General features: G+C 39.7%; 1 protein-coding gene across 1 annotated transcript; it reads left to right on the top strand.

Annotated features, from left to right (window-relative positions):
* The first annotated feature begins 3,261 nt into the window (after positions 1-3,261).
* On the top strand, positions 3,262-27,379 carry NAE1 (NEDD8 activating enzyme E1 subunit 1). The gene is made up of 20 exons (XM_079800352.1): positions 3,262-3,385; positions 6,238-6,341; positions 6,493-6,553; positions 8,559-8,589; positions 9,273-9,344; positions 9,572-9,651; positions 9,994-10,103; positions 12,095-12,204; positions 13,477-13,539; positions 13,939-14,002; positions 14,317-14,408; positions 16,654-16,713; positions 16,804-16,937; positions 18,515-18,590; positions 18,887-18,926; positions 22,134-22,220; positions 23,461-23,553; positions 25,708-25,822; positions 25,906-25,955; positions 27,169-27,379. The coding sequence occupies exons 1-20, from the start codon at positions 3,333-3,335 to the stop codon at positions 27,276-27,278; spliced, it is 1,605 nt and encodes a 534-aa protein (XP_079656478.1). The 5' UTR covers positions 3,262-3,332; the 3' UTR covers positions 27,279-27,379.
* The last annotated feature ends 224 nt before the right edge of the window (positions 27,380-27,603 follow it).

Below are 27,603 nucleotides of genomic sequence, written 5' to 3' on the forward strand. Positions count from 1 at the left end.
CTAGGATGGGCAAAGGGCAGGCAGGGAAGGTTAGTGGCGGAGGCCTGGGAGAGTGCCCTGGGTTGTGACTGATTCTTCCTGGCTGTTTTCCCATACGTTATAAATTCTTCTAGGGCAGAGCTAGCTCCAAACTTCCTGGGAGCTCAATAATCCAGTCTCCACCGGCTGGGACCAACAATGATGGGTAACAAAATAGACCTGAGCTGGGTCTGGCCAGATCAGTTGGGGTGATTATTTCTAATCTCTATACCACCTCTTAATGGCTGTGAGACTTTGGAATTTTACTCACCTTCCAAGCTTCTGTTCTCTTGTCTGAACTGGGATGAGCAATAGTGTCTGTTCATTGGATAAGCACAAATGGGCACAAAATGAGGTGATGCACATCAAGGGCCTGCCTGGCATGTAAGTGCTCAGAAATGTGGTTAGGCCCTAACCGTGGTCGGCAAACTGCGGCTCGCGAGCCACATGCGGCTCTTTGGCCCCTTGAGTGTGGCTCTTCCACAAAATACCACGGCCTGGGCGAGTCTATTTTGAAGACGTGGTGTTAGAAAAAGTTTAAGTTTAAAAAATTGGGCTCTCAAAAGAATTTTCGATCGTTGTACTGTTGATATTTGGCTCTGTTGACTAAGGAGTTTGCCGACCACTGGTAGGGGCTCAGTTTTCCCATCTGTTCAATGGGAGATTGGCCTAGATCAGAGGTTCTCAAACTTGTGAGTGCATCAGAATCACCTGGAGGGCTTGTTAAAACAATTTCCTGACTTCATCCCAGAGTTTCTGATTCAGCGGGTCTGGGATGGGGCTTGAGGATTTGCATTTGTAACAAGTTGCCCGGTGATGTTGATGTTGCTGGTCCTGGACCACACTTTCAAAACCAGTTTAAGTGAATGCAGCCACGGTTTCCTGTTCTGATACCTGATTCTTCGTCCTCCACAACAACAAAGACTCATTCATGGGCCTTGAGTTCCCAGATGGCAGAGTTTGTATCAGATCCATCCCCACAGCTCCAGCACAGGTGCTTTGCCATTATGGGTTGAATTGTATCCTTCAAAAGTTGTTGAAGTCCTAACCCCCAGTACTTGAGAATGTGATCTTATTTGGAAATAGGGTTTTTGGAGATGTATTCAAGTTTAGATGAGGTCATTAGGATGAGCCCTGATCCAATGTGATTGGTGTCCTTATAAGACAAGAAGGGCAGATAGAAACATGAGGGGAGAATGCCATGTGACAATGGAGGCAGCGATTGAAGTGCTGCAGGTGTAAACCAGGGATTACCAGCAAACCACCAGAAGCTGGGAGGCAAGGAAGGATTCTTTCCTTCAGGCTTCAGTGGGAGCATACTGTCCATACCTTCATTTCAGGCTTCTAGCTTTCAGAACTTTGAGACAATAAATGTCTGTGTTTTTCAGCCATCCAGTTTGTTACAGCAGTCCTAGGAGACTAATACACTGAGAGATTTATTTTTATTTTTTACAGATACCACAAATATAGATCTTTTCAAAATCATACATTTAAAAAATATATATTTTTATTGATTTCAGAGAGGAAGGGAGAGGGGGAGAGATAGAGACATCAATGATGAAAGAGAATCATTGATCAGCAGCCTCCTGCACAACCCCCACTGGAAATCAAGCCCGCAACCCAGGCATATGCCCTGACCAGGAATCGAACTGTGATCTTCTGGTTCATAGGTTGACACTCAAACACTGAGCCATGCTGGGTGGGCTACATTTTTTTCATAGGCAGTATGGCTCCCCTGGCCCCCCAAATTTGGGGATGTTTTCTTTAATACAGTGCATAGGACTGCACTGAGCATGAGAAGCTAAGCAGTGAACTCTCACCCATCTCCTTTTGACCTTTCTACATTCCCTGAGCATATTATATTATCCCATATATTTCATCTGTCCAGCTGGAGAAGGAAGTGATAGCATAAGCACGTAATGTGCTGGGAGAGCCTCATGGCTTTGTTTCCCATCAGTTCCATGGGTGCTGGGTAGGGGACAGGGAAATCATGAGAGGGTGTGCCTCAACCTTGACTCCAGAGACAGCACCCAGGGAAACTGCATCCATCATTACTACAGGATTACGGTCAAATTGTGTTCCCACCCCTGTCTACATCCCAGGGTAGGTTGGGCTTGGGGATTTGTGCTCATTTCCACCTTATTTCAGGCAATTATTAACCTGGAAGTGGCTGCAGGGACTTAGTGAGAAAGGAATCCTGATCGCACTGCCTGTTGGTCTCCTGGTTTCCAGTGTCCTCTCCTTCCCTCTTCCATATGGAGACTGCCACCCATCCCCAGGGCCACCTATCCACAGGGCCACCGTCCTCTTCCTGAAAGTGATTCTTTTCAGAAAGCAAAGGCTTTAAGTTCCTCCTTGCTTGTTTGTTCATGGTCCTCACATCTTGGGCCCGGCTGTCTCTCAAACCTCCTCTGACCACTTCCTACCCTTCACCTAACCCCCCACCCCATCAAACTCCTTTAGTGCCTCCAGCCTGCCATGCCTTCTCTGCCTCCCCAGATGACACCTGCTGTTCTTCTGCTTAAAATATTCTTCCTTGCCCACACCACACCAAACACTCCTGGTGTGTGTGTGTGTGTGTGTGTGTGTGTGTGTGTGTGGTGTGCCTCTGTGCACCTCTCAGCTCCCCCATTTCCTCTGTCTATAGGATGGCCATATTGTCTAGTAAGTACTTGTTTACTGTTCCTCTCCCCTCTTGGGCTGTGACCTCCTCAAGAACAAGGCCCTGGTCTTATTCATCTTTGGTCTTTGTACCTGCAGTTGGGAGCAGCTAGCTAGCTAGCTTTGTGGTTGGAAACAGGTCCTCACAGTGGGCTTGTTGCATGAGATGATGGGTGAAATGGGTAAATCATCATCGCCATAATAATGAAAGGTATTATTCAGACAGGATTTTTTGTGAGTCTGGTTCTTTATATACAACATCTCATTTCATTCTAATAGAATCCTTTGGCGGAGACCCATTTATCCCCATTGCACAGATGAATACGCAGAGGACTTGAGAAGTAAAAAGCGGGTCTCACAACTAGTTAAGTAGTTAAAATCCAAACCGGCCTGAGTCCAAAGCCCGAGTCTCCCCGCAATCGCCGCACGTAGAAAATCACCGAATGGTGGAGAGCGGGGCTGGTGCAGGGAGGAAAGACTTGACCAACCAGTCCCAGTCCAGGGCTAGCAAACCGGCGACGCGTGCGCAGTGCAGTGGCGGCGCCCCCTGCGGGCGGCGCGCTGGCGGCGGCGGGCTCTTAGTGCGCCTGCGCGCTCGCGGCGGAGGTGGCGGTACTTTGCAGGGCACCGGCTCTTCGCGCGCCGCCGCGGCCATGGCGCATCCGGGGAAGCTGCTCAAGGAGCAGAAGTATGACCGGCAGCTGAGGTTAGCCGGGGCTCACCGCGTCGGGCGGGCGGGCCAATGAACCCTCTGCGTCCGTGCCGGGCCTAAGCGAGCGAGCGGCGCGGCCGGGCCTCCCCGGCCTCCCGCCGGGCCCGCCCCTGCAGGGCTCGGGAGCTGGCGCTCGGGCCTCCTGCCTGAGGCCGGGGGTGCTCCTGCAGGGCCGACCTCCTACCCGCTGGGCGCGCCCGCCCTCCAAGCAGTGTGTTGTTTGAGGTGCGCGGTCCCAAAGGCGCAGCCTTTGTCACCGGGGAGGCTGCCGGCCCCGCCTCGTTGCGCTCACGCACCAAGTTTTGCAGAATGGGGGGATCGCGACTCCCCATCCCCGCGCCGACCACAGTACCGAGTGTTAGGTGTTGTTCTAAGCCAGCGATGTCCAACAGAAATATTATGCTAGTCTCGTGTGAGCCAGGTGTGTCATTATGCATTTTCTAATAGTCACATGAAAAAGAAACAGGTAAAGTCAATTTTAATAATACAATTTAACCCAATATATTCAAAATATTACCATTTCAATAGGTAACCAATATTTACATTTTTTTATATTGTCCTCGAAATCCGGCGTTTTACACTACCTAGCACATCTCCATTTCGACAGGCCTCATGCCTAGTGCTCAGTAGCCACATGTGGCTAGTGGCTACCTTAATGGACACTGCAGGTCTACGCCATCAGGCAGTCCTTGGTTATTTCCTCTCCCTTGTTTTTTCTCTTTACCCTCCCCATTCCTTATTTATTGAGCATCTTTGGTGTGTTAAGGCAATGGAAGTAACAAACTCTTGGCTCCCTTTCTTTCTGGAGCCTCCAAGCCAGAAGTTACAGTATGTCCCTAAGGACTGGAACTCCCATTTGCACTTACAACTGAGTGCTGTCTTAGGGGCTTTAGGCACTCAATTCTGAGAGCAGCCTTGAAGGCAGACAATTGTCTGCTTTATTGATGGGGAAACTGAGTCTGGGAGAAGTTAGATGACTAGCTCTGTGTTTGAGCCAGGGTGTAAACTCAGGCCCTTCTGGCCTTTGCAAAGCTGGTACTCAGTCACATCACTCTGCTCAGAAGCTTGTGGGGGAAAGAAGCAAAGTGGCAGAGCCCTTGTAACCAACTCATGCTCTCTTGCAAATTCTTGGAGTTGCTTGTGTTTTGAATGCAGATATAACCATACCTGACAGAGCTGAGATGATATTTTTGGTTACTAAGTAACTGGAACCAAAGAGTTTTTGCTGAGTTCAGTCCATTGAAGGATCAAACTTTACCTTTCATAATAAGAACTAGTTATTATGTTGAAATGTCAGAGGGAAGCAGTTAGAACAAAGATGTACAGCCAGCCAGCAGTCAACAAGGCCCTGCTTTTCTTAGGCCAACAAGAGCAGAAAGGATTGATTTCTTGTTTGGGCCCTTTCTTGAAACATGTTATCTAGAAATGCACCAGTAATCTCTTAGGCTCACTCTCCAACTACCCAAGCATCCATCAACTAAATATGTCAGGTGTCTTCTGTGTGCCCTACTTTCATTGGAAAACCTGATGTTTCCAGTCCTTCTGGTTCTTCCAGGTTTTTCCTCCATTCATTTGATGACTGTTCAGTGATCACTTACCCTGGACAGGACATTGTGCCAGGCATTGGGACTACAGTGGTAGATATAGGGAGTGATCTGGGACCTTTTGGAGCTTAGAGTGGAATGGAAAGATGGATATTCAGCAAATAAAAAACCAAATAAGGCAATTATAGTTGTGACATATGCTGTAGGACAAACTGGCTACAGGATAAGATAATCTGCTTTAGATCAAATAACAAAGAAGGCACATTAAAGTCTATCTGTCCTCCAGGCTATGGAATTTTTCTAATGGTTTGGGCTCTCCTTATACTTCTTATAGTGACAAGAAAAGATAAACTAGTTAGTGAGCTTTCTGGATGAAAATCCGGTTGGCTCAGATGCCATGATACATGTGTGATCATGTACCTTGTTCTTTTAATGATATGCCTGTGTGAATCATATTATAACATATATTTCTAATCTTTAGTACATCTTTGTTAATGCTTAATTTGTTAATTTATTAATCCTGCTATTAGAATGTTCATTGGGTATTATAGTTTAAAGTACTCCTATAGAAGTCAGTGTGAGGCTTTTCAGATGATAATAATTCAGTTTTCTTGGTAAAGCTTTTCTCACTCTTACAGATGTCACAAGTCTTATATCAAGTGATAAGTCCTATGTCAAGATCTTAATTAAACTGGATCCACGTAACTTAAGGAGAAATGAAATAGAGAACAGAATCAATTTTAAGTCTAAGGCACTTCTTTAATGTTAATGAGTATTTTTAAAGAATTTGTGTTCTGTAAGTTCTCTGGCTTGACGTGAGTAATGGACAGGAAGCTGAAAGACCAAGTGTCTAGTTTTGACTTGACCCCCCCATCCAACCATGCACGGCATCAATCTTAGTCTTATGTTACACAGCTATATAATCCCAATTACACCTCTTGCTGTTCCTGTTTTATATATTTGCCATGGTTATCACATCAGTTATTCTATGCAGGAACACTTTAAAGATCAAAGATCACCATTCAAATAAGAAAGCTGTATTTTTTAAAAAAGATATTTTTATTGATTTCAGAGAGGAAAAGAGATAGAAACATCAATGATGAGAATCATTGATCTGCCTCCTGCGCGCCCCCCACTGGGGATCGAGCCCGCAACCCGGTCATGTGCCCTGGACTGAAATCGAACCTGGGACCCTTCAGTCCACAGACTGATGCTTTATCCATTGTGTCAAACCAGCTAGGGCAAAAAAGTTGTATTTTTATGAAATGCTTTTAAATGTTGAATTTGTATCTTGTTTTGTAGGTTGTGGGGTGATCATGGACAAGAGGCTTTAGAATCTGCTCATGTTTGCCTAATAAATGCAACAGCCACAGGAACTGAAATTCTTAAAAACTTGATACTTCCAGGTAATGTAGTTTTGTGGTTGTAAATTTACTTCTTTAAGGTTTTAACTAGAAATATATATTCTTCCGAGATCAGACGAGATCGGGCGCGTTCAGGGTGGTATGGCTGTAAACAGAAATATATATTCTTGACTGATTCTCTTTTGTCTCCCAGGTATTGGTTCATTTACAATTATTGATGGAAATCAGGTCAGCGGAGAAGATGCTGGAAATAAGTATGTTTTATTCTTTTCAAATATTTGCATGTTGGGGAAGGCAGTGTCTTGTCACAGGAGAGTGAGGCCTAAGTCCCAGCTTCACCTCAGTCAGGGTGACTTGACTCAGTGGACAGTAATCCCTGTTTTGGATTATGGTGAGGATGAAGGGAATTAATGTAGCTCAAATGCTAGCACAGTGTCTGGCAAATAGGCCTTTAATAAAATATATCTATCCATCATTACTATCTTTATTGCTGTTATTAATGCAAAGGAGTAGTCATTATTTTTTCATTTGTGGAGTCTGGACACTTCCTAAGTCCTTGCATGGATTCCTGGATGTTAGTATATAATCTATACTAATAAAAGGGTAATATGCTAATTAGACTGGGTCGACTGGCCATCTTCTGGATGTCTGACTTCCTTCGGACAAAGCCATGGTGGTGGGGGCTGAGGCAGAGGCAGTTAGGGGCGAGATCAGGCCAGCAGGGGAAGGCAGTTGTGGGTGAGATCAGACCGGCAGGAGAGGGTGGTTGGGGGTGAGATCAGGCTGGCAGGGAAGAGCAGTTAGGGGCAAGATCAGGCCTGCAGGGGAGGGTAGTTGGGGGTGAGATCAGGCCTGCAGGGGAGGGCAGTTAGGGGTGATCTGGCCAACAGAGGAGGGCAGTTAGGGGTGATCAGACAGGCAGGCAGAGAGGTTAGGGGCAATCAGGCAAGCAGGCAGAGGGGTTAGGAGCAATCAGCAGGCAGGCAGAGGCAGTTAGGGGCGATCAGGCAGGCAGGCAGGCACGGGAGCGGTTAGGAGCCAGTGGTCCCAGATTGTGAAAGGGATGTCCAACTGCGTGGGATGGGGCCTAAACTGGCAGTCGGACATCCCCCGAAGTGGTCTCTGATTGGAGAGGGTGCAGGCTGGGCTGAGGGACTCTCCCCCCCCCCCCCTGCCCCGTGCATGAATTTCATGCACCGGGCCCCTAGTTAACAATAATTGTATATTTGAATTATAAGAATAATAAAATCTACCTTTTACTTGCGGTGTCTTCTAAGCTTAGTCCAGGTATATATCTCTCCCCACTACACTGTCTCCATAAAAATGCTGTTGTGAAGATGGCCTTTATATCATTTTTCAAAGCTGGTCATATTTAGATGTTTAGAGCTTTTCAGACTCACCTTTTCAGGGACTTGGAATCTGGGATCTCTCATATTTGTCATTATACAGCAGCAATGGATAAATATAAGGAAAATCAGAATTTGGTTCATATTGAACTTTGATACACAACACAGCCCTTTTATTGGTGTCTGTAAAGAAAAAGTCCTATTACCTTTGATTACTTGGTTGCTTAGAGCAGGATTTAATAAGAAAAAGGCTTCTTTTTCTTATGGAGCCACTGAGCTTGTGCTACTACATAGCATCCTGACTGATTGGTTAGCAGCCTCAGGCCTGGGCCCTGGGATATGACAAGGGTATGTGTGCGAAGAAGCCTGAATAGGTCTGTTATAGTTACCTGCAAAAGCAAACAGTTTAATACAGCATTTCCCACGTGTGGCCTATGGAGCATGGTTCTGGGGAATGTTAATAACTGCTAAATGGGCAAAGGGATTCCATGGGCAAATGAAATTAAACATTTCTTTAATATGAGACTTTAATATCATATGTATTGTGTATGTTATGAATTTCCAAGAGGGAAATATAACCTATGGTGATTCCTAAACTTTTTAAAGCCAGAGAACTCTCTTTTCTCTCAGAGCATCTTGTGAAATTCTTAGGTGCTGCACACTTTGGGGAACATTGATTTATTAGCTTATCTTTGATTACAAGTTTCATCCAGTTTTCTTCCTCCATGAAGGCCGTTACAATCTGTAATCAAAATATAGTTTGTTTTACAATATGAATGAAATTGTGATACCTTAATCAATAAAGAAATTAAAAACAACAACAATATGAATGAAATGTACCTGGTATTAAAAATAACCTTCCCTTTATATAATCAAAGAAGCCCTTAATTTTATTTTTTTGTGTCTTTTTCAGTTTTTTCCTTCAAAGAAGCAGTATTGGCAAGGTAAACAATCAATTTGTTACAGAATATAGTTGAGTTTAAGCATTTAATGATGCTACTATATTTTGGTTTCTTGAAAAAGCTTTGACTTTAAAAGAGCTTATATTTCTCTGAGAAAGAAGTTAAATTAACTCATTTTTTATCTTGTAAATTTTATAAGATTTGTAGTTCAAGAATGTAGAAGTAATATATCTTTTTTTTACTGTATCCTGTATTAATGCTAAAGCTTGAGTGATGTTAATGTTCAGAGGAAAGAGTATTTTTAACTAAGAGCCAGAATATCTTTTATTTTTGTATTTCATATTAAAAATCTTACAAAGCCATACTAATCAATTTAGTACAATATTCTGAGTGGAAATGACTTTTTTTAATGAGTGACCTCTTGTACAGTATTGTAAATTGATCTAGAATATTCCTGCCTGGTGCTCATGGTTTTTTTGGTCATTTGCATAATCAGAAAAGTAGGATGCAAATAAAGTATTCACTTAAAAAATCTGAATAATGAGTTCTGTTCTAAGTAATATTCTGGTTGAGTCCCAGTTTAAACACTATGAAAAGCAGAGTTGTCATATCTTTGCATGAAATTTGGTGTAATTTCATAGTTTGTTTGCTTGATCTGTTAATTGAAGGGTTACATTTTAACCAAATTTTTTCTAATTCAAGTTAAATGCTTTCTTTTCAAAAAGAATCGAGCTCAAGCTACCATGGAATTCTTACAAGAATTAAATAATGATGTCTCTGGGAGTTTTGTGGAAGAGGTATATATGTATATACATTATTATTTCTGTGCAGAAATTTTATTTTTTAATAATTCAAAACGCTAGGAATTTAGAAATTTGAATTTTTGTATGCTATTTAGTTGAGAGTTGGATCTAACATTGGAGTCTAGCATGTTGCCTCATTTATTTTAAATAGCTTAACTGTTTCTGCCATGTTTAATATGGTTGTGAACTTGTTGGATTTTTTCCCCCCTTGTCCTATTTAGAGTCCAGAAAACCTTCTAGACAATGATCCTTCATTTTTCTGTAGGTTTACCATTGTGGTTGCAACTCAACTTCCTGAAAGGTAAATTTTTATGTTAACTTATTTTTAATTGAATGTCTTAATTAGATTTGCATAGTTTTGTTTTTCCTGTAGAGTATGGTTTTTAAAAATTCCTAAACTCTATAGAAATCTTTAATTGGAAGTACTTATGAATCTCTAGCATCAAAAAGATAGGAAAGAAAGATACTGGATGTGAAACTTTGAAGGATATATATTTAGAGCAGTTAAATTGAACATTGGTTATTTTAAGTGGGGGGAAAAACTAGTTAGAAGTAATTATAGGGAAGAAAGGTACTTTGTTTTAAGGTGTTTTGTTATATATCCATTTGCTTATATTCTTATTTATTGTGCCTTCCTTTACAGCACATTACTACGTTTAGCAGATGTCCTCTGGAATTCCCAAATCCCTCTTTTGATCTGTAGGACATATGGACTAGTTGGTTATATGAGGATCATTATAAAAGAACATCCAGGTAAAATTGTTGCACATATGGGGCTTGCTTTTCATTGCTTTAGCTATGATTTTAGAACTTGACAATTTAGAAAGTCAATTTTAAATTACAAAGTAAATTTGTAGCAGCGCAACTGGTTTATAGATTCAAAGTGTCAATCAGTGACTGATACAGGCTTTAATCTAGTATTTCCTTTACTTACATTATAGGAGGATACAAAACAAGAGATAAGTAGGTACAGCTTCTTCATCTTATTAGGAGGCCTAGTTGCTGTTCAAGTACCTAGCCTTTTTTTATTTTTTATTTTTCCTCTTAACATACATAGAGCATGCATGTATGGCTATTTCCAGGCGAGAGCCAAGGTCACACTGACACCTAGAAGTCACACCACCTTTTCCACACCAGTCTTTTATTCCATTCTCATACAGGCCTTAGACTCCTCCAGTTTAGGTACAATTCCACAAAACAAGGCATTTACCTAACTACTGTTCCAAGGAAAAAGTGTTATCAGAGACCAGAGTCATTCATATTCAGGCTTGCACCAGCTCAAGGCTGATGTTAGTCCTTTACTTAACAAAATTTTAATCTTAAATGATCGTAACATTTTTATTCAGTATTTACACATTGCTCTGAGCCAGGTAGTTTGCTAGTGCAATGATAGAGCCATTGGCATTGGTGTCAGCACTGAGTAGTAGTTAGTATCTGCTTTGCAGTTAGAGAGGGACTTGAGAGGATAAGCTTTTGGCAGGTGATGTTGGGCCATTTAAGAGTTGAAAGTGGGAGAGTGACAGTAACAACTTCAAGTGGATCATTGAAGCTGAGTAGAGAATGAATGGATTTGTAGAGTCAAAGACTGGAGGCAAGAGTTGCTGGTAGGAGATTTCCAGTGGTTTATATGAGAGAGAGGGAGAGAGAGTGCCACTGACTAAGTGCAATTGTTACAAGGATAGGGAAGTGGGAATAGATGATAATGAAGGTTAACATTGCTAGCTTTGTGCCTGTCTTTATATGAATTATTTCATTTAATCTTACTAATCCTATATAATAAAAGGCTAATATGCAAATTGACCGAACAGTGGAACAACTGGTCGCTATGATGCGCACTGACCACCAGGGGGCAGATGCTCAACACAAGAGCTGCCCCCTGGTGGTCAGTGTGCTCCCACAGGGGGAGCACCACTCAGCCAGAAGCCAGGCTCACAGCTGGCGAGCTCAGAGGTGGTGGCAGAAGCCTCTCCTGCCTCTGCAGCAGCACAAAGGACCCCTCGGACATCCCTCGGCTTAGGCCCGCTCCCTGTGGGGTCATGGAGGGGTCCTGGACTGCGAGAGGGTGCAGGCAGGGCAGACGGACACCCCCTCCAGTGCACGAATGTCATGCACTAGGCCTCTAGTATCTTATAAGATAGGTACGATTTTATCTGCTTTTTACAGATGAGGATGCCGAGGCACAGAGCGATAAGTTATTTGTCTAAGGTCACACAGCTAGCAAGTAACAGAACTGAGCCTAGCTTTAAAGACTCACTGGGATTACACACTTTTCTGAACTCCCCTATGTGGAGAGCTGTGTGCAGAGTGACATCAGGATGTGAGGAGTGACTGGTGATGGGCCAAGGAAGCAGGAAGTCAGGGATGACGATCAGGTTTCTAGGGAAGAGGTTCAGGTAAATGGTGATGATGTTTGTCGAAGACGGCAGGAGGAGTAAGGGTAGGTTGTTAGGTAATATCTGAACACAATTTTATCAGTTTTGATCTTTTTCAACCATAATAACAAAATTTTGTTTTAAGAGAATCTTGGTTTTTACTTTCATTAAAACTGTAGTCTACTTACAATTTGTGCTTTTAGTAAAATGTATGTGTAAATTTACCTGAATAATGAACAAAAAATTTTTTTTAAACTGTAGACCCTATGCCCATTTAAAAATTATAGATTTCCCAAATTCTTGTAATGTAGTGTATTGCCAGCAGTATTACTAAAGAAGTAAGTTTATCTTTTGGCATTATTTATTTCACAGTAATAGAATCTCATCCAGATAATGCATTAGAGGATCTACGACTGGATAAACCCTTTCCTGAACTGAAAGAACATTTTCAGTCTTATGATTTGGATCATATGGACAAAAGGGTTGGTGTAACCTTATTTATTTATTTTTAAAAGTATGTTTGGCCTGGCTGGCGTTGCTCAGTGGTTGAGCATCGACCTATGGTCTAGAAGGTCACGGTTTGATTCCTGGTCAGGGCATATGCCTGGGTTTCAGGCTTGATCCCCAGTGTGGGGCATGCAGGAGGCAGCCAATCAGTGATTCTCTCTCATCATTGATGTTTCTATCTCTCCCTTTCCCTTCCTCTCTGAAATTTAAAAAAAAAAAAAAGTATGTTTGTATTGATTTCAGAGAGGGCAAGGGAGAGGGTGAGAGAGATAGAAACTTCAGTGATGAGAGAGAATCATAGATTGGCTGCCTCCTACACGACCCCTGTTAGGGATTGAGCCCACAATCTGAGCATGTGCCCTGCTTGGGAATTAAACCGTGACCACTCGGTTCATAGGTCTACGCTTAATTACTGAGCCACACCGACCGGGCTGACCTTCCATTTTATAGATAGACTTAAAACATTTTTGAATACACCAATGTGAGACAATACTATAAACCTCCATAGTCCTGTCATCCAGATTACATAGTAACAACATTGTACCTAATTTGTTTTAAATAAATATTTTTTCTCCAAAATTTAAAAAACCTTTTTATTGAACAAAAGTACATTAACTGAACATATCTATGTAATTAACACCTACATCAAGAAATTGAACATTAATATATTCCTCTTCATGGCCCTTTCCTAAACAAATAGATGTGCTTTTTAAAATAGTTTGAATTTGGGGTGGGTGGGTGGGTGTTGAAATTTACTCCACTTGAAGCTTATTTTTAGTGTTTGAGAATTACCAAGGCAGCTGCATATTTTGGTATGAAAATAATAATGATACTTATAACACACCATAGAACTTAAGGAGCATATGTATTTTTTTCTACCTACTTATTAATTAAAATGCAGGTGTTGGGTTCATCAGAAAACACAGAGAAAATCTTCCTGTAGTCTAGGATTGGTATCTGAAATCAAGAGATTTAAGCTTTATTTTTGGGTGGCAGTCTCTGAAACTGGTTTTTGATGGCAAAATGGGGACAGTCATAGTACATTCCTGCCATATTAGGATCAAGTTGGACACTGCTTCTAAAAAAGTTTTGTGAAGCAATTTTTATTAACCCAGTTCATTTTCTTTCATTCATTATTTCATGTATACTGGGGAATGATCATAAATATTGTTGAGTTTGTTGAAAATGATAGTGAGGAATAAATATTAACTAATTAATATTAACTGGTATTTTTTTCTCAATTTTAGGACCATAGCCACACTCCATGGATTGTGATCATAGCTAAATATTTAGCACAGTGGTATAATGAAGTATGTCCTTTTTTAAAAAAAATAAATTCCTTATGTGACTGTATTTTCAATTTATTATAAAGGATTTCATTGGAGGGGATGAGAGATTGATTTTCTTTCCTTGCTTGGCTTAGGGTAGGTGGGTGCTTTTCAGTTTAGATCTAGCAGTTTCTGTTTTAATACTGATATTTTTACTTACAAAATGAAATTTGAATGAATGTCATTCTGAAACTGGCGGTGGGGAATGAATGTAGAGAAATGGCCCACAGTTTCTGTTTCTGTCAGGTTAGCCTCTGATTTCACTGGGGTGTATATTTACTGATGAAATCTCATGTGGATGGGAGAAGGGGGAAATTGTGGACTCAATTTCCATATTTTGAGTTTTTATAACTAAGTTTTTAAATTTTTTAACTGATTTAGACAAATGGACGAGTACCTAAAACGTATAAAGAAAAAGAAGAGTTCAGAGATTTGATTAGACAAGGTAATATGGGATGTGACTAAATGTTACATAAGGTTTGAAAAGCAAATTGTTTGAAGCTAATGTGTATTGGATTTCTGTCAACACCTTTGTCAAATGATGCCATCATTAGTTCATATTTTATTTTGCCTTGGGGAAGATTAAGGAGCCATTCCTTGTACAGTTTTAGGAATGACTGGTGATAAACCATATTTATTCTTAAGTTTCAAAATATCTGATCCTCCCTTCAGAATCTGACAAGTTATTTCCATAATGTTGGGGGGAGAGAAAGAGAAAGAAGAAAAAGGTTGTTTGCTAACCAATTTCTATTTTAATAGGAATTCTAAAGAATGAAAGTGGGTCTCCGGAAGATGAAGAGAATTTTGAAGAAGCTATTAAGAATGTGAACACAGCACTAAATACAACTCAGGTATTAAAAGAGTGGCTGAGGGATTCATTTAGAAAGGTGTTTTTTGAAGTCCTTATGATAAAATAGTTGATTTTAGATTTAAGGTAATATTTCCTAAATTGTATATAGTTGGTTAGAAATTAATATCTATTATAGATTGACGCTTGTTTTAATAATATTCTGTATTGTCCTAGTTAAATGGACATGAGTGCTTCAGTATATAATAGTGCTATAATGATTTATATAAATCAATTATTTGAAGTACATGATTTGTGAATAGTACTAGTTTGGGTGTAGGAATTATATACTGAAGGTGATACTTTGCTGGTCCAAAATAGTGTTGCCTGAAAAGTTAAATTTTACCCTGCATTTGATTTTTTTTTTAACTTGAGATTTTTTTTCACTTTTATTTTATTATTTTATTTTATTACATTTTAATCCTTACCCGAGGATATTTTTCCATTGATATTTAGAGAAAGTGGAAGAGAGAGGGAAAGATGGAGTTTTCGTTTCGTTTTGCTTTGTTTTTGTTTTTGTTAATCCTCACCCGAGGATATTTTTCCATTGATTTTTAGGGAGAGTGGAAGAGAGAGGGAAAGACAGAAACATTGATGTGAGAGAAACACATCGATTGGTTGCCTCCTGCACGTGCCCTGACCAGGACCAGAGCTGGGGAGGCACCTGCAACCTAAGTACATGCCCTTAACAGGAATCGAACCTGGGACCCTTTGGTCTGCAGGCTGATGCTCTATCCACTGAGCCAAACCGGCTATGGCTGCATTTGCTTTTGACAGTAATTTTTTGGACATAAGGAGGTGTTTTTAAATGACATTGATACCTTAAAAATTACTTGGAGGATAACTCATTTTAGATGCCCTTTTGTTATTGAAGCTTGGCAAGTGAGGTTTTGAGGGAACTTAGGAATAATACAACTGCGAGTTTAAGTTAGAATTTTCTTATAATTTAAAACAGCAACATGCTGCCTTTTAAGTTAGAAAAGCACTTAAGCTGTCATTATAAGATTTTTGGAGACAAAGAAGTAGTGTTTCTGAGTAAGTAAAAGTGTGTGCTTTGTGAATCAGTTTTTGGGGGGTGATAAAAATTTTCTATGTCTTAATTGGGGTGATGGTTAAAAATATATGTATATTTGTCAAAATGCATTGAATTCTACATTTAAGAGTTGTTCATTTCACTGAATGTAAAATTTACACCAATTTAAAAACACACCAAGGTTCTCATGACTGGGGGATAATGAACTAAGCAAAGAGATAAATGCACCAGGTACTATGAACAAAATTAGAACAGAACAAAGAGCTAGAGCATGATGGGGAGGACAGAGGTCTGGGATCCAGAGCGGGGCCAAGGAGACCCAAAGAGATGTGTTTAAGCAGAAGCCTGAGAGAAGTGACATGCAGAGATCTGGTAGGAGAGCTTTTAGGCTGCGGAAGCACATGTGCAAAGAAAGGCCCGGAACTGGGATGAAGCTTAGCATTTGTTCAAGCAGTAAAACTGCCAGGATGTTTGGAGTGACGTCAACAAGGGGGAAAGTAATCAGAGGGATTTGAGTTTGGAAAGGCAGAAGGGCCAGATCATAATATCCTTGCAGGCCATTGAAGTGTTTTGAGCAAGGGAGTGGAGTGATCAGATTTGTATCTAAGAAACTATCTGGCTCTTGTGAGAAGAGATTGTAGAGGACGGGGAGTGAAAGCAGAGAAACCAGTTGGAGGTTACCAGTAAGACATTTTTTTCCACAGTAGAATCAAAGCCTATAATTTCTAAATTTTTATTAATGTATGATGATCTTGCTAGCAAGATCATCATACATTAATTTAACTATCTAGTTTTTGTCAGAGGCTTGTCTCTTTCAACAGTCGCTAATTAGAGTGAAAGGGTTGAAAATTTTTGACAAGATGGAAAAACATGAAGTACACCACTCTAACTTGACATTAATGTCTGTAATCTTAGTTATATTTTAAAATGTAAATATGTTAAAAGATTTATTTTGGCTCCTTTATTCCATTTATGATGAAAAAGAACATGTCATTCGTTAATGCTAACAATAATGGGCAGGATGTGACTTCCTTCCATTCTTTTTTTCTTCATCAAACCTCCATCTGGTACTCATTCTAAATAAAAATGTAAGAAAATCAGAAGTATGTATTTGATTACGGTTTGAGAATTCAAAGAACTTATTCAGAGAAACAGCAGTGAAAATAAAGGTGGGCAGATTCTTAGTATAAGTAAATGTTTCATGTTCCTTTGGTAGATCCCAAGCAGCATTGAAGATATATTTAATGATGATCGCTGCATAAATATCACCAAACAGGTAACAACAACCAAAAGTAAAAATAGTGCCACCTTAAGCTTTGGGTCAGATTCAAATGCCACTTAATAATTTTTTATTTTACTCTTTTAGACTCCATCATTTTGGATTTTAGCTCGTGCCTTAAAGGAATTTGTGGCTAAAGAGGGTCAAGGAAATTTACCTGTCCGAGGCACAATTCCTGACATGATTGCAGATTCGGGCAAATATATAAAATTGCAAAATGTGTAAGTCACTGTTTTCAAACTATGTAACAGAAAAAAATAATTTGTTTATATTAGAGATGAGACTATTTTACTAGCCTATCAGAAATAAAATGGAAACCTATTATAATCTAATTGCTTTAAAAATAAGCTAAAGAACTTAGAGGGCAGATTTTTTTAAAAATAGATTTTATTTTTTGGAATAGATTTAGGTTCATAGCAAAATTGAGTGGAAAGTACAGAGAGTTCTCATATACCGCCCCCCCCCCCCCAGGAGACAGATGTTTTTTTCTTATGTATTTCATGATAAAAACGTAACATTTGAGCACTTATTTCTGTGCTATGAGCTGTCCTATGTATTAACTAATTTAATATTCACAACATTAGAGAGAGATACTATTTTTCCCCAGTTTAATAGATGAGAAACTGAGGCCTAGAAAAGGTAATTTATTCAGGGTCAGACAGCTGGTAACTAGCAGAACCAGGATTTGAACCCATTAAATCTATCTCCATACTCTTAACTAGGGCCCTATACTGTCTTTAATTTGTAACTTAAAACTTGGAAGTCTTCAGTTTGGATGAATTTTTTATTAGTAATGTTTCATAATTTAAAGAGTTCATGTCTATAGATAGACACCTGCTATCCAGGTATCACTAGCCTGAACCCAGATAGACTGTCAAAAGGATGGTTCTCAAAGGATATTACCCTTATGTAGTTTGGTGCAGATGAATCCAGGGCCACTGGCTTGGTTTCCTCAAGTGCCAAATAATGTCACACAGAAAAGATCTCTGTTCCTTAACAGATTGCACTCTTCATCTCAGTCGTTGTTTACAAATCTTTGTTGTCTTAGCCCAGTGGTCGGCAAACTGCGGCTCTGTTGACTAATGAGTTTGCCGACCACTGGTAGACTAAATGTTACCGTGTAGTTGGAAGCTGTGAGGATTAGGCAATTGTGGCATATCGTGTGCAAAGAGGTAAAAGGTAGTATATGACAGTGGTCAGCAAACTCATTAGTCAACAGAGTGGCAAACCGTGGTGGCTTGCGAGCCGCAGTTTGCCGACCACTGTCTTAGCCTAAAAGTTCAACTACTTAAAACTTGGGAAAAGTCAATTGAGGATAGAATGAAGTATGACCTCACATTGGAGGGAGTTAGCTTAACACGTATCATTTTCAGAGGGTGAAAATGTAAATAGACTTTAAAAATTTTACATTGCAGGTGGACAGTTTTGAAGTATTTAACTTTCCTTGGACTTGACTTCAAGGAGAAAAATCATGTTCTTTAGTAACATGTGTTGCAGATTTTGTCAGAGAAGCATGGATCATGGATTATGGAGGGCAGTTTTTAAGTTGGGTACTGTTAGTTACAGAGGGAACCTGGGTATTATTGGATTCCAAGTGTCCATCACCAACACTGGGAAGATCCCCAACCACTAACAGGTGCTGCTGGCAGCATTTCCATGGCATTTTCACATTTCATATGTTCCAGACCAGCCTTTTTTCATGAAAAGGAAAACAATTTTTTGTTTGCTTCCTGGTGATATTTACAATTTGCTGATTTTAAAATTTGTTAATAATAGCTTTTCCCCCCCTTTTTTCTAGTTACCGTGAAAAAGCAAAGAAAGATGCTGCCGCTGTGGGTAATCATGTTGCCAAATTGCTGCAGTCTATAGGCCGGGTAAGCTGCTGGGCACACTGGCTTTGATGGACAGCACAGCCCCATGTAGGCCTGATCCCATAACTTCAGCCAGAAAAGGTTTAGAGATGGAGGGCATGGCACTGGCTCTGTGCTTTTAGAGGGATCTCTCACTTGCCTGCCTCATGAGAAAGACTTTTAAGGAGAAAATGTGTTTTTCCAGTGCTCTCCCAGCACTTGGAGAAAGTCTTCCCGTCCCACAGTGATCATCTTTGTGCTGTACCCTCTGCTAACCTGCTCTTTTATACTGGAGCAAAATCTGCATTGTCTCTTTACAGGCACCAGAGTCCATTTCAGAGAAAGAATTAAAATTACTCTGTAAGTCCCCTTGAATTAATTTCCTTATTTTATTTCATAAAAATGTGCCATAAGGAGTGTTCCCAGGAATTTTAAATAGTTAAAATTAAAATTTTTTTCATAACTTCATGGTATAGATAAATATTATTGGGTAAGGTTTTTTTATTCTTACAATGTAATAATAAATGGAGATTATTTTAAGACTGGGTCAGAACTAGAACAAATCTATCTATGGCAATGCAAAAAAGTCATGAAGGTCAGTTATTTGAAAATTGTCATTAATACTGACTTCTTTTCAGCTTATTGATTTTAACTACTTTGGGAAAGTTTTATCTGAAGGTTTTGAGTATGAAGTTGAGTCATATGTACATGGGGAGTATTGGTTTAACTACTCAGTTTGGTCTGTGTTTAGTGACTGTAATAGAATTAAGAATTTTACCATCTAGTTTAAGATGGTTAGGCTCCAGGTGTTTTTGATAACTCCTCAGTAGACCCGAAGCATTTCTTTTTTCTTTTTTTTTAATGAACTATTTTTTTTAAGTAGGTTTACAGTTGTGAGTACAAGAAACAGTTTATTCTTGTATTATTACTTATTAATTACTAGAGGCCCGGTGCATGAAATTCATGCACTGGGGGTGGGGTATGTCCCTCAGCCCAGCCTGCACCCTCTCCAATCTGGGATCCCTTGGGGGATGTCCGAGTGCCGGTTTAGGCCTGATCCAAACCGGCACTCGGACATCCCTCTCACAATCTGGTTCTGCTGGCTCCCAACCGCTCACCTGCCTGCCTGCCTGCCTGATTGCCCCTAACCACTTCTGCCTGCCAGTCTGATCACCCCCTAATCACTCCCCTGCCAGCCTGATTGACACTCCCCTGCCGGCCCAATCGCCCCCAACTGCCCTCCCCTGCAAGCCCCAGTTGCCCCCAATTGCCCTCTCCTGCAGGCCTGGTCCCCCCCAACTGCCCTCCCCTGCAGGCCTGGTCGCCCCCAACTGCCCTCCCCTGCAGGCCTGATCCCTACCAACTGCCCTCCCCTGCTGGCCTGGTTGCCCCTAACTGCCCTCCCCTGCCGACCTGGTCCCCCCCAACTGCCCTCCCTCCCCTGTAGGCTCGGTCACCCCCAACTGCCCTCCCCTGCAGGCCTGGTCCCCCGCAACTGCCCTCCCCTGCTGGCCTGGTCACCCCCAACTGCCCTCCCCTGCTGGCCTGGTCACCCCTAACTGCCCTCCCCTGCTTGCCTGATCGCCCACAACTGCCCTCCCCTGCTGGCCATCTTGTGGCAGCCATCTTGTGACCACATGGGGGTGGCCATCTTTGTGTGAGGGTGTGATGGTTAATTTGCATATTACCTCTTTATTATATAGGATTGTATTATTTTCCATATGAATAACTGTAAACCTACTTTTTAAAAAAATATTTTTATTGGTTTCAGAGAGGAAGGGGGAGAGAGAGAGAAAGAGAAAGAAAGAAAGAGAAACATCAATGATGAGAGAGAATCACTGAATGGCTGCCTCCTGTATGCCCCCACTGGGGACTGAGCCCACAACCCAGGCATGTGCCCTTGACCGGAATCAAACCCGGGACCCTTCAGTCTGCAGGCCAACAATCTACTCACTGAGCCAAACTGGCTAGGGCTAAACTTTATTTTTAAGAGCAATTTTAAGATCATAGCAATGTTGAGTGCTAAGTATGGAGATTTCCTGTGTACCCCCAGACCCAACACATTCACACCCTCCCCCATTATGAACACCCCCCACCAGCGTGGCACATTGGTTACAGTCGATGAACTGACATGGACACATCATCACCAAAGTCAACAGTTTACATTAGAATAAACAAACAGGTGATGTACCTTCTGTGGGTTTTGACAAATGTGTAAGGACATGCACCCACCATTATAGTATCATACAGGATAGTTTCACCATCCTAAAAATTTCCTGTCCAGTTAGGTGTTACTTCATTGCCCTAGCTGGTTTGGTTCAGTGGATAGAGTGTCGGCCTGCGGACTCAAGGGTCCCAGGTTCAATTCTGGTCAAGGACATGTACCTTAGTTGCGGGCACATCCCCAGTAGGGAGTATGCAGGAGGCAGCTGATTGATGTTTCTCTCTCATCGATGTTTCTAACTCTATCCCTCTCCTTTCCTCTCTGTAAAAAAATCAATAAAATATATTTAAAAAAATTTTTTTCCTGTCCTCAGCCTATTCATCTCTTCCTTTCCCCCTAACCCTTGGAAGCCACTAATATTTTTATTGTCTCTACACCATTTTTCCTTTTCCAGTGAAGTTTGAAATGATACCCCTTCCACTCTTGCCTCTATTCAACCCATTTTTCATCGAGCAGTCAGCGAGATCTCTTAAATAGGCAATTAGACCATACCATTTTCTGCCAGACCTACAATGAAATTAGATCACCTTCCTTCAACCTACAAGGCCTTGCATGATCTGGTCTCTGCCTGCTTGCCCAGCCATCTCATGCCACTGTTCTCTGAAGCATTTCTTTTTAATTTAAGACCTAGTTTAAGAATAATACAATCTGTTTACGTGCTTTCTGAAGATAAAGTCTTTTGCATGCTCCTCAATTCTAAAATATATTGATCAAACTTCTCCATTTCTTCACTCTTCCCCAGTGTTTGTTTAGGCTTAGTTTTAATGTTTTGTTCCATTATTCATCTTGCACCTTGTTTCGGCATACAGTGTTTGTTCTACTAAATCATATGATACCAGATTAAAAGCTGGATGTTGCGTATTTGGGGTTTATTCTGTTCCCTCTATTTTGGGATATGTTTGAAAATTTCCATTAAATAATTTTTTTTGTTTTGTTGAAACCTTACATATACTAAGAGCACAATATATGTAACACTTTACTTTTGGACTACTTATCCATAATAATGATAACAACTGTTCATTGAGCCCTATCAAGCATTGTGCTAGGTACTTTGCATCCCTAACTTTCAAAGGTAAGTAATATTATCCCCATTCTGAGTCTCAGAGAGGTGCCATCACGTACTTATTCAGTGCTGAACTGGTTGTAGTGCCAAGGACATGAATTTAGGATGACTTATGTTCTAGTGCCTTCCCTGCTAACCATTAGAGTCAAATAAGAGACATCTTTTCACGTTACCATGTCTGTGAATAGTATAGACACAATTTCCTGTGCTTAAAGAGATCTGTGATTTGGAATATTCATGTGTCAATTAGTTACCTCTATAATGTCTTTCCTGTGTTCAGGTAGCAATTCCGCATTTCTTCGAGTGGTAAGATGTCGATCCTTAGCTGAAGAATATGGCTTGGATACAGTTAACAGGGATGAAATTAGTAAGTATAATAATCTTTTGATGCTAGGTTATTAATTTTATTTTTTTCCATCCTTCCTTTAAAAATTAAATTTCTGGGGTGACACTGGTTAACAGAATTTACAGGTTTCAGTTGCACAGTTCTACAGTACATCATTTGTGTCTTCACCACCCCAAGTCAAGTCTCTGTCCATCACCATTTATCACCCCTATATCCTCATTCACCTCCCCCCACGCCCACTCTCCCTGGCAATCACCACATTTTTGTCTGTGTTCATGAGTTCTTTCTCTCTTTTTTTCTACTTTTTTGCTCAATTCTCTCCCCCTCCTGTCTCACCCCGCCACCCCACAGCTGTGAGCCTGTTCTCTCTCTATGAATCTGTCTCTATTTTGCTTTTGTTAGTTCATTAGATTCCACATATGCGTGAAATCCTATGGTACCTGTCTTTCTCTGACCGGCTTATTTAACTTATTATAATGTTCTTCAGGTCCATCCAAGCTGTCGCAAAGGGTAAAGTTTCCTTTTTTTACAGCTGAGTAGTATTCCATTGTATAAATGTACCGCAGCTTTAATTTTAAAGAGATTAATATTTTATGTATAATAATAGTGAGTATATGGTGATAATATAAATGATAATGGAAATATTTATACTCTAAATTTAATTCTATAAACCTATCCAAGTAGTCATAATTTCACAATGTAAAACTTAATACATATATACAATTGTATTTAGGTAGGTTACTAAGTTGTGTGATAAATAGAAGAGCTAAAGTCAGCATGTTACTACTTTATTTTTTAAAAATATATATTTCTTTATTGACTTCAGAGAGGAAGGGAGAGGGATAAAGGGATAGAAACATCAATGATGAGAGAGAATCATTGATTGGCTGCCTCCTGCACGCCACCTACTGGGGATTGTGCCCACAACCTGGGCATGTGCCCTTGGCCGGAATCGAACATGGGACCCTTCAGTCTGCAGGCTGACGCTCTATCCACTGAGCCAAACCGGCTAGGGCAGCATGTTACTACTTTAGTAGAGATTATGGTGACTACATAATAGTCTAAGACAACTGGGTTTTATCTTAATGTATCTCCCTTTATTTTACTATTATTTATCATTTTCTATTTTATTGTCACAAAATACTAAAATTTTGTGGTAAAATTGCCTTGAGACCTAAAATTTGAGTATATAGTAAGGTCCATCCTTTATTGTTTTTATGTCATGAATTATCCAAATTATATTGAATTCTTTCCCTTTCAGTTTCCAGCATGGACAGTCCAGATAATGAGGTAGTATTATACTTAATGTTACGGGCTGTGGATAGATTTCATAAACAACATGGTAGATACCCAGGTAAGAATAGCAATCGAATTATCAAATATAATAAAATCTTAAGTAGACACTTGAATTAAATCTTAAAAGTGTTCTTGGGTGTTTACAATTGGTCCTTGATTTTTACATTGCAAACAGTTTACATTATATCTTATTGAGGAACTACCATTTGTTTTGTAAGTGTAACTATTTGCAAATAGTGTTTGATTCTAAACCATTACAAGGGAATGTTGGTTGAATGGATAGCATATAAAAGAAAACATTTTTCTGTCATTTTTCACAGTTTACCTCTAAGAGTCACTGAGTTTAATTTAGTGGAAATGGAAAGTCACAAGAAGTATGCCAGTGACTCCTGAACTCAGAGCTCTGAAGATATAGAGATTTCTTTGCTTAATATCTAATTTTTGTTATCTGTTAAATATAATGATTAGGTAATTGGCATAATTTCAAAGATTTTCAGTTGCCCAGAAAATTGTTATTAAGATAAGTTTACTTATGCAGGATTATTGCATAGCAGTACATTCTAGGTGTATCATAAAACCTGTTGCCCCAATTGATGTCATATGTCTAGTGAGTTACAGTCTTAATGAGCTAGAAGAAAGAAAATGCATAAACACTATATGTATTGCTTTATTTGTATTATTTGATTAGAATGTTTTTTTATTATTCATTGAATAACAAACCATCTCAAAACTTAGTAGTTTAAAACAATAAATTATTATATGATGACTTTGTGAATTGGCTGGGCTCAGTTAGGCCTATCTCAGTGAGGAGCAAGGATCTTATTGATGCCTGTAACTGGAGTCATTCTGAAGGCTTGACTGAATTCGACATCCAAGAAGTCATTTTTGCTCAGATGTCGGCCCTTTAGTCAGGAGTACTGGAACTGCTGGGGGCTTGTCAGGCATCTGTCACCACATAGCTAGCTAGGGTTTCCTTTTAGCACGGCAGTTCTAGGGTAGACTTCTTACATGGTGTCTGGCTTTCCTAGAATTAACATTCCAAAAGACCCAGCTGGAAGGTACAAGGCTTTTTATGACTTAAGTCTTAGAAGTCACAGCATCACTTATGTTGTGTTCTATTTGCTTCACAGGGCCAGCTTAGATTGAGTAGAAGGGGGCTACATGAGGGCACAAAGGGGTATACATTGGGGAGCCATCTTGGGAGAGTAGCAACCACATAGAGCATAGGCTTTGAACCTAGGTTCAGATCCAAGCTCTGTCACTTACTATCTCTTGAACTTGGATGAGTCACTGTTTCCCTCTAAGTCTCAGGTCTCATATTTATGAAATGGCAATAATAGTATCTACTCTATTAGACTGTTAGGGTTAAATATGTGATGTATGAAAATCACTTTACACACTGCCTAGCACCTTGTAAGTACTCAATAAATGGTAGGTATTGCAATTATGAGGAAGAGTAGTGGTGATCATTTTTAAACCATAGTAGTTAAAAAATACTGATTTTTTTTTAATACGTGAATGTTATGGCAATTATATTTTAACTTCCAGTAGTAATAACAATTAATAGCTTACCTTTGGAGATGTTATAGCTTAATTATTAACAACTGTCTGGGCTTGTATCTGTTTTGCTATTTATGAGCTAAGTAACTCAGGCAAATAATCTGTGTCTCAGTTTTTTCATCTGTAAAATGGGAATAATAGTACCTACTTAATAAGGTGATTGTGAGGATTAAATTAATCAGTATACATATGGTATTTATACTAGTAACCAGCATCTGTTAATGCTCAATGTTACCTGTTGTTATAGTTTTATGTCTTCTGTGTCATTTAATCTCTTGGAAATGAATAATAAACACCATAATTTTTACAAAGGGTATAAATAGGACATCACTTTCTCATTCATTCAATTCTTCTATCAAAGTATTGAGCACCAACTGTGTGCCAGACACTCTTCCAGATACTGGAGATGGAGCAGTGAACAAAGCAGGCTTATCAAACTCAAATTTCAATAGGTTTTTGATGGTTTCTTTGATTGTTACAGGTTTGTGATGTTTGCAAATATTGGTCTCATACATTCTGTTATTTTTGTTCTTCATTTTCACACCTTACTTTTTTTATTAGAACACCTGAAACTAGAGTAAATAAAGGAGGTAGCCATTCATTTTGAATCATGTTTATTTCAATTAAAATTAATTTGCATGTATATTTGTAGGGGTATCTAATTATCAAGTTGAAGAAGATATAGGAAAGTTGAAGTCTTGTCTCACTGGCTTCCTTCAGGAATATGGACTATCTGTAATGGTGAAAGATGATTATGTCCACGAATTGTGAGTATTTAAGCCATATTAAGAAATAATACTTGTGCCTGTCCTAAGCTAGTTGAAGTTCATATCTCCTTTCTTTCCTAAAGTTGCCGATACGGAGCTGCTGAGCCACACACCATTGCTGCGTTCTTAGGGGGTGAGTTCCAAGGATGAGAAGACTGGCATCTGTTGTTATATAGTATAGTTATGAAGTTTTTTTTTGTTTTTTTTTTAAGGTTTTTATTGATTTCAGAGAGGGAGAAATAGAAACATCAATGATGAGAATCATTGATTGGCTGCCTCCTACAAACACACCCTTCCCTCCGCCCGCCCCCCCCCCCCCCCCCCCCCCCCCCTACATGCCCTTGATGAATCAAACCTGGGACCTTTCAGTCCGAAGGCCAACGCTCTATACACTGAGCCAAACCGGCCGGGACAGTTTTGTTTTCTTAACTATTTTACCGAGGGAGGTCAGTGAAGCAGGATGTTGAATATTAAGTGGCACAACGCCTTTATATTTCTTCACTTTGTCCAGGTTTTTGTTTTAAATATCTTCCCTGTGAGACCTTCCTCACTCCAATTTAAAGCTGAGGCCCCCCCTCTTGCACTCATGCCTTCTTCCTGATGTTTCTCCTTAGCACTAAGGCCATTTGAGATGCTGTTTTACTCATTTGCAAATGGTCTCTCCCTCACTGTGCTGGAAGGGAAGGTCCATGGGGCACTGACTTTGTCTTCTGTTCCTACCATATTCCTGGTGCCCAGAACAGCATCTGGTACAGAGTAGAGTCTCACATTGTACTTAATTAACGAGTATTTGTGAAAGATCAAGCTTCAGGTTATAAAAGATGAAGAATTTTTTCTTAGTAATTTTTTTGTTTGTTCTATTTTTGTTTTGAGTAGTTACAGCAGTATTTAATAGAGATTCTTTCCAAATTACAAATGTATTTAGAACAAATACACCTTTATTCCCTTTTTATTGTAAAAGTAAAGCAGAAGGGAGTCCTTAGAGAATTTTTTCTGCCTATATGTATCCTTTAAAATGCAATCAACTATACTACTATTTGGATTTTTTTTACTTAATATATCTTGCTAATGTTTCAAAACCACCATAATTAAAAATACTTCATTCTTTAAAACTGTGGCACAATATCCCAAGCTATGAATGTATAAAACAAAACTTTTAATAACATAGTTATTAAAAATTATGGTCCTTTATTTTGATATGACCGTAAATTATGTCTGTTTTGGATTACTTTTAAACACCTTTGTTTTTAGAAAATGGGAAGGTTTTCTTTACAGAATTGATATTTTTATATAATTCTTGAAACTTACCTTTTTCAAAGATTTGCTTTTTTCCTTTCTCCTTGCAGGAGCTGCTGCTCAAGAAGTTATCAAAATAATCACCAAACAATTTGTAATTTTTAATAATACTTACATTTATAGTGGCATGTCACAAACTTCAGCAACTTTTCAGTTGTAGAATAAGTATCCTCTGTAGTGTGTTAATAATTGAGACTGTAATTGCCTTTGGGTTGTGCTCTAATCTGTAAAATTCTGCCAAGGGAAAACTGTTAAATTGTTTGCTTAATAAACATTTTCTCATTTGTAATAATGTAGTCTTGTTTGGGGGGCACTGGCGGGGGGGCCGGGAGGGGGATAGTGTGTGAAGGAAGCAGTCATGTTTCCCAGAGAGTAAGAGCTATCCATTTATAATTGAGTTCGCTATTTTCAGCTTGCTATTTCAGTTACTTATAGAAATGGTGTTTCATCAGAAATAGCTTTAAGTACTTTTTTCTTACAGTCTT

The sequence above is a fragment of the Cnephaeus nilssonii genome (genome assembly GCF_951640355.1).
Source record: "Cnephaeus nilssonii genome assembly, chromosome: 20".
Lineage (NCBI taxonomy): Eukaryota > Metazoa > Chordata > Mammalia > Chiroptera > Vespertilionidae > Cnephaeus > Cnephaeus nilssonii.

What these genes read in the sequence shown, in the direction of transcription:
- NAE1 (XM_079800352.1), top strand. Translation starts at nt 3,333, where the DNA reads ATGGCGCATCCGGGGAAGCTGCTCAAGGAGCAGAAGTATGACCGGCAG. An exon ending in AAGTATGACCGGCAGCTGAG is followed by an intron (nt 3,386 to 6,237) that starts GTTAGCCGGGGC and finishes CTTGTTTTGTAG; the next exon opens with GTTGTGGGGTGATCATGGAC. An exon ending in CAGAGATTTGATTAGACAAG is followed by an intron (nt 14,003 to 14,316) that starts GTAATATGGGAT and finishes CTATTTTAATAG; the next exon opens with GAATTCTAAAGAATGAAAGT.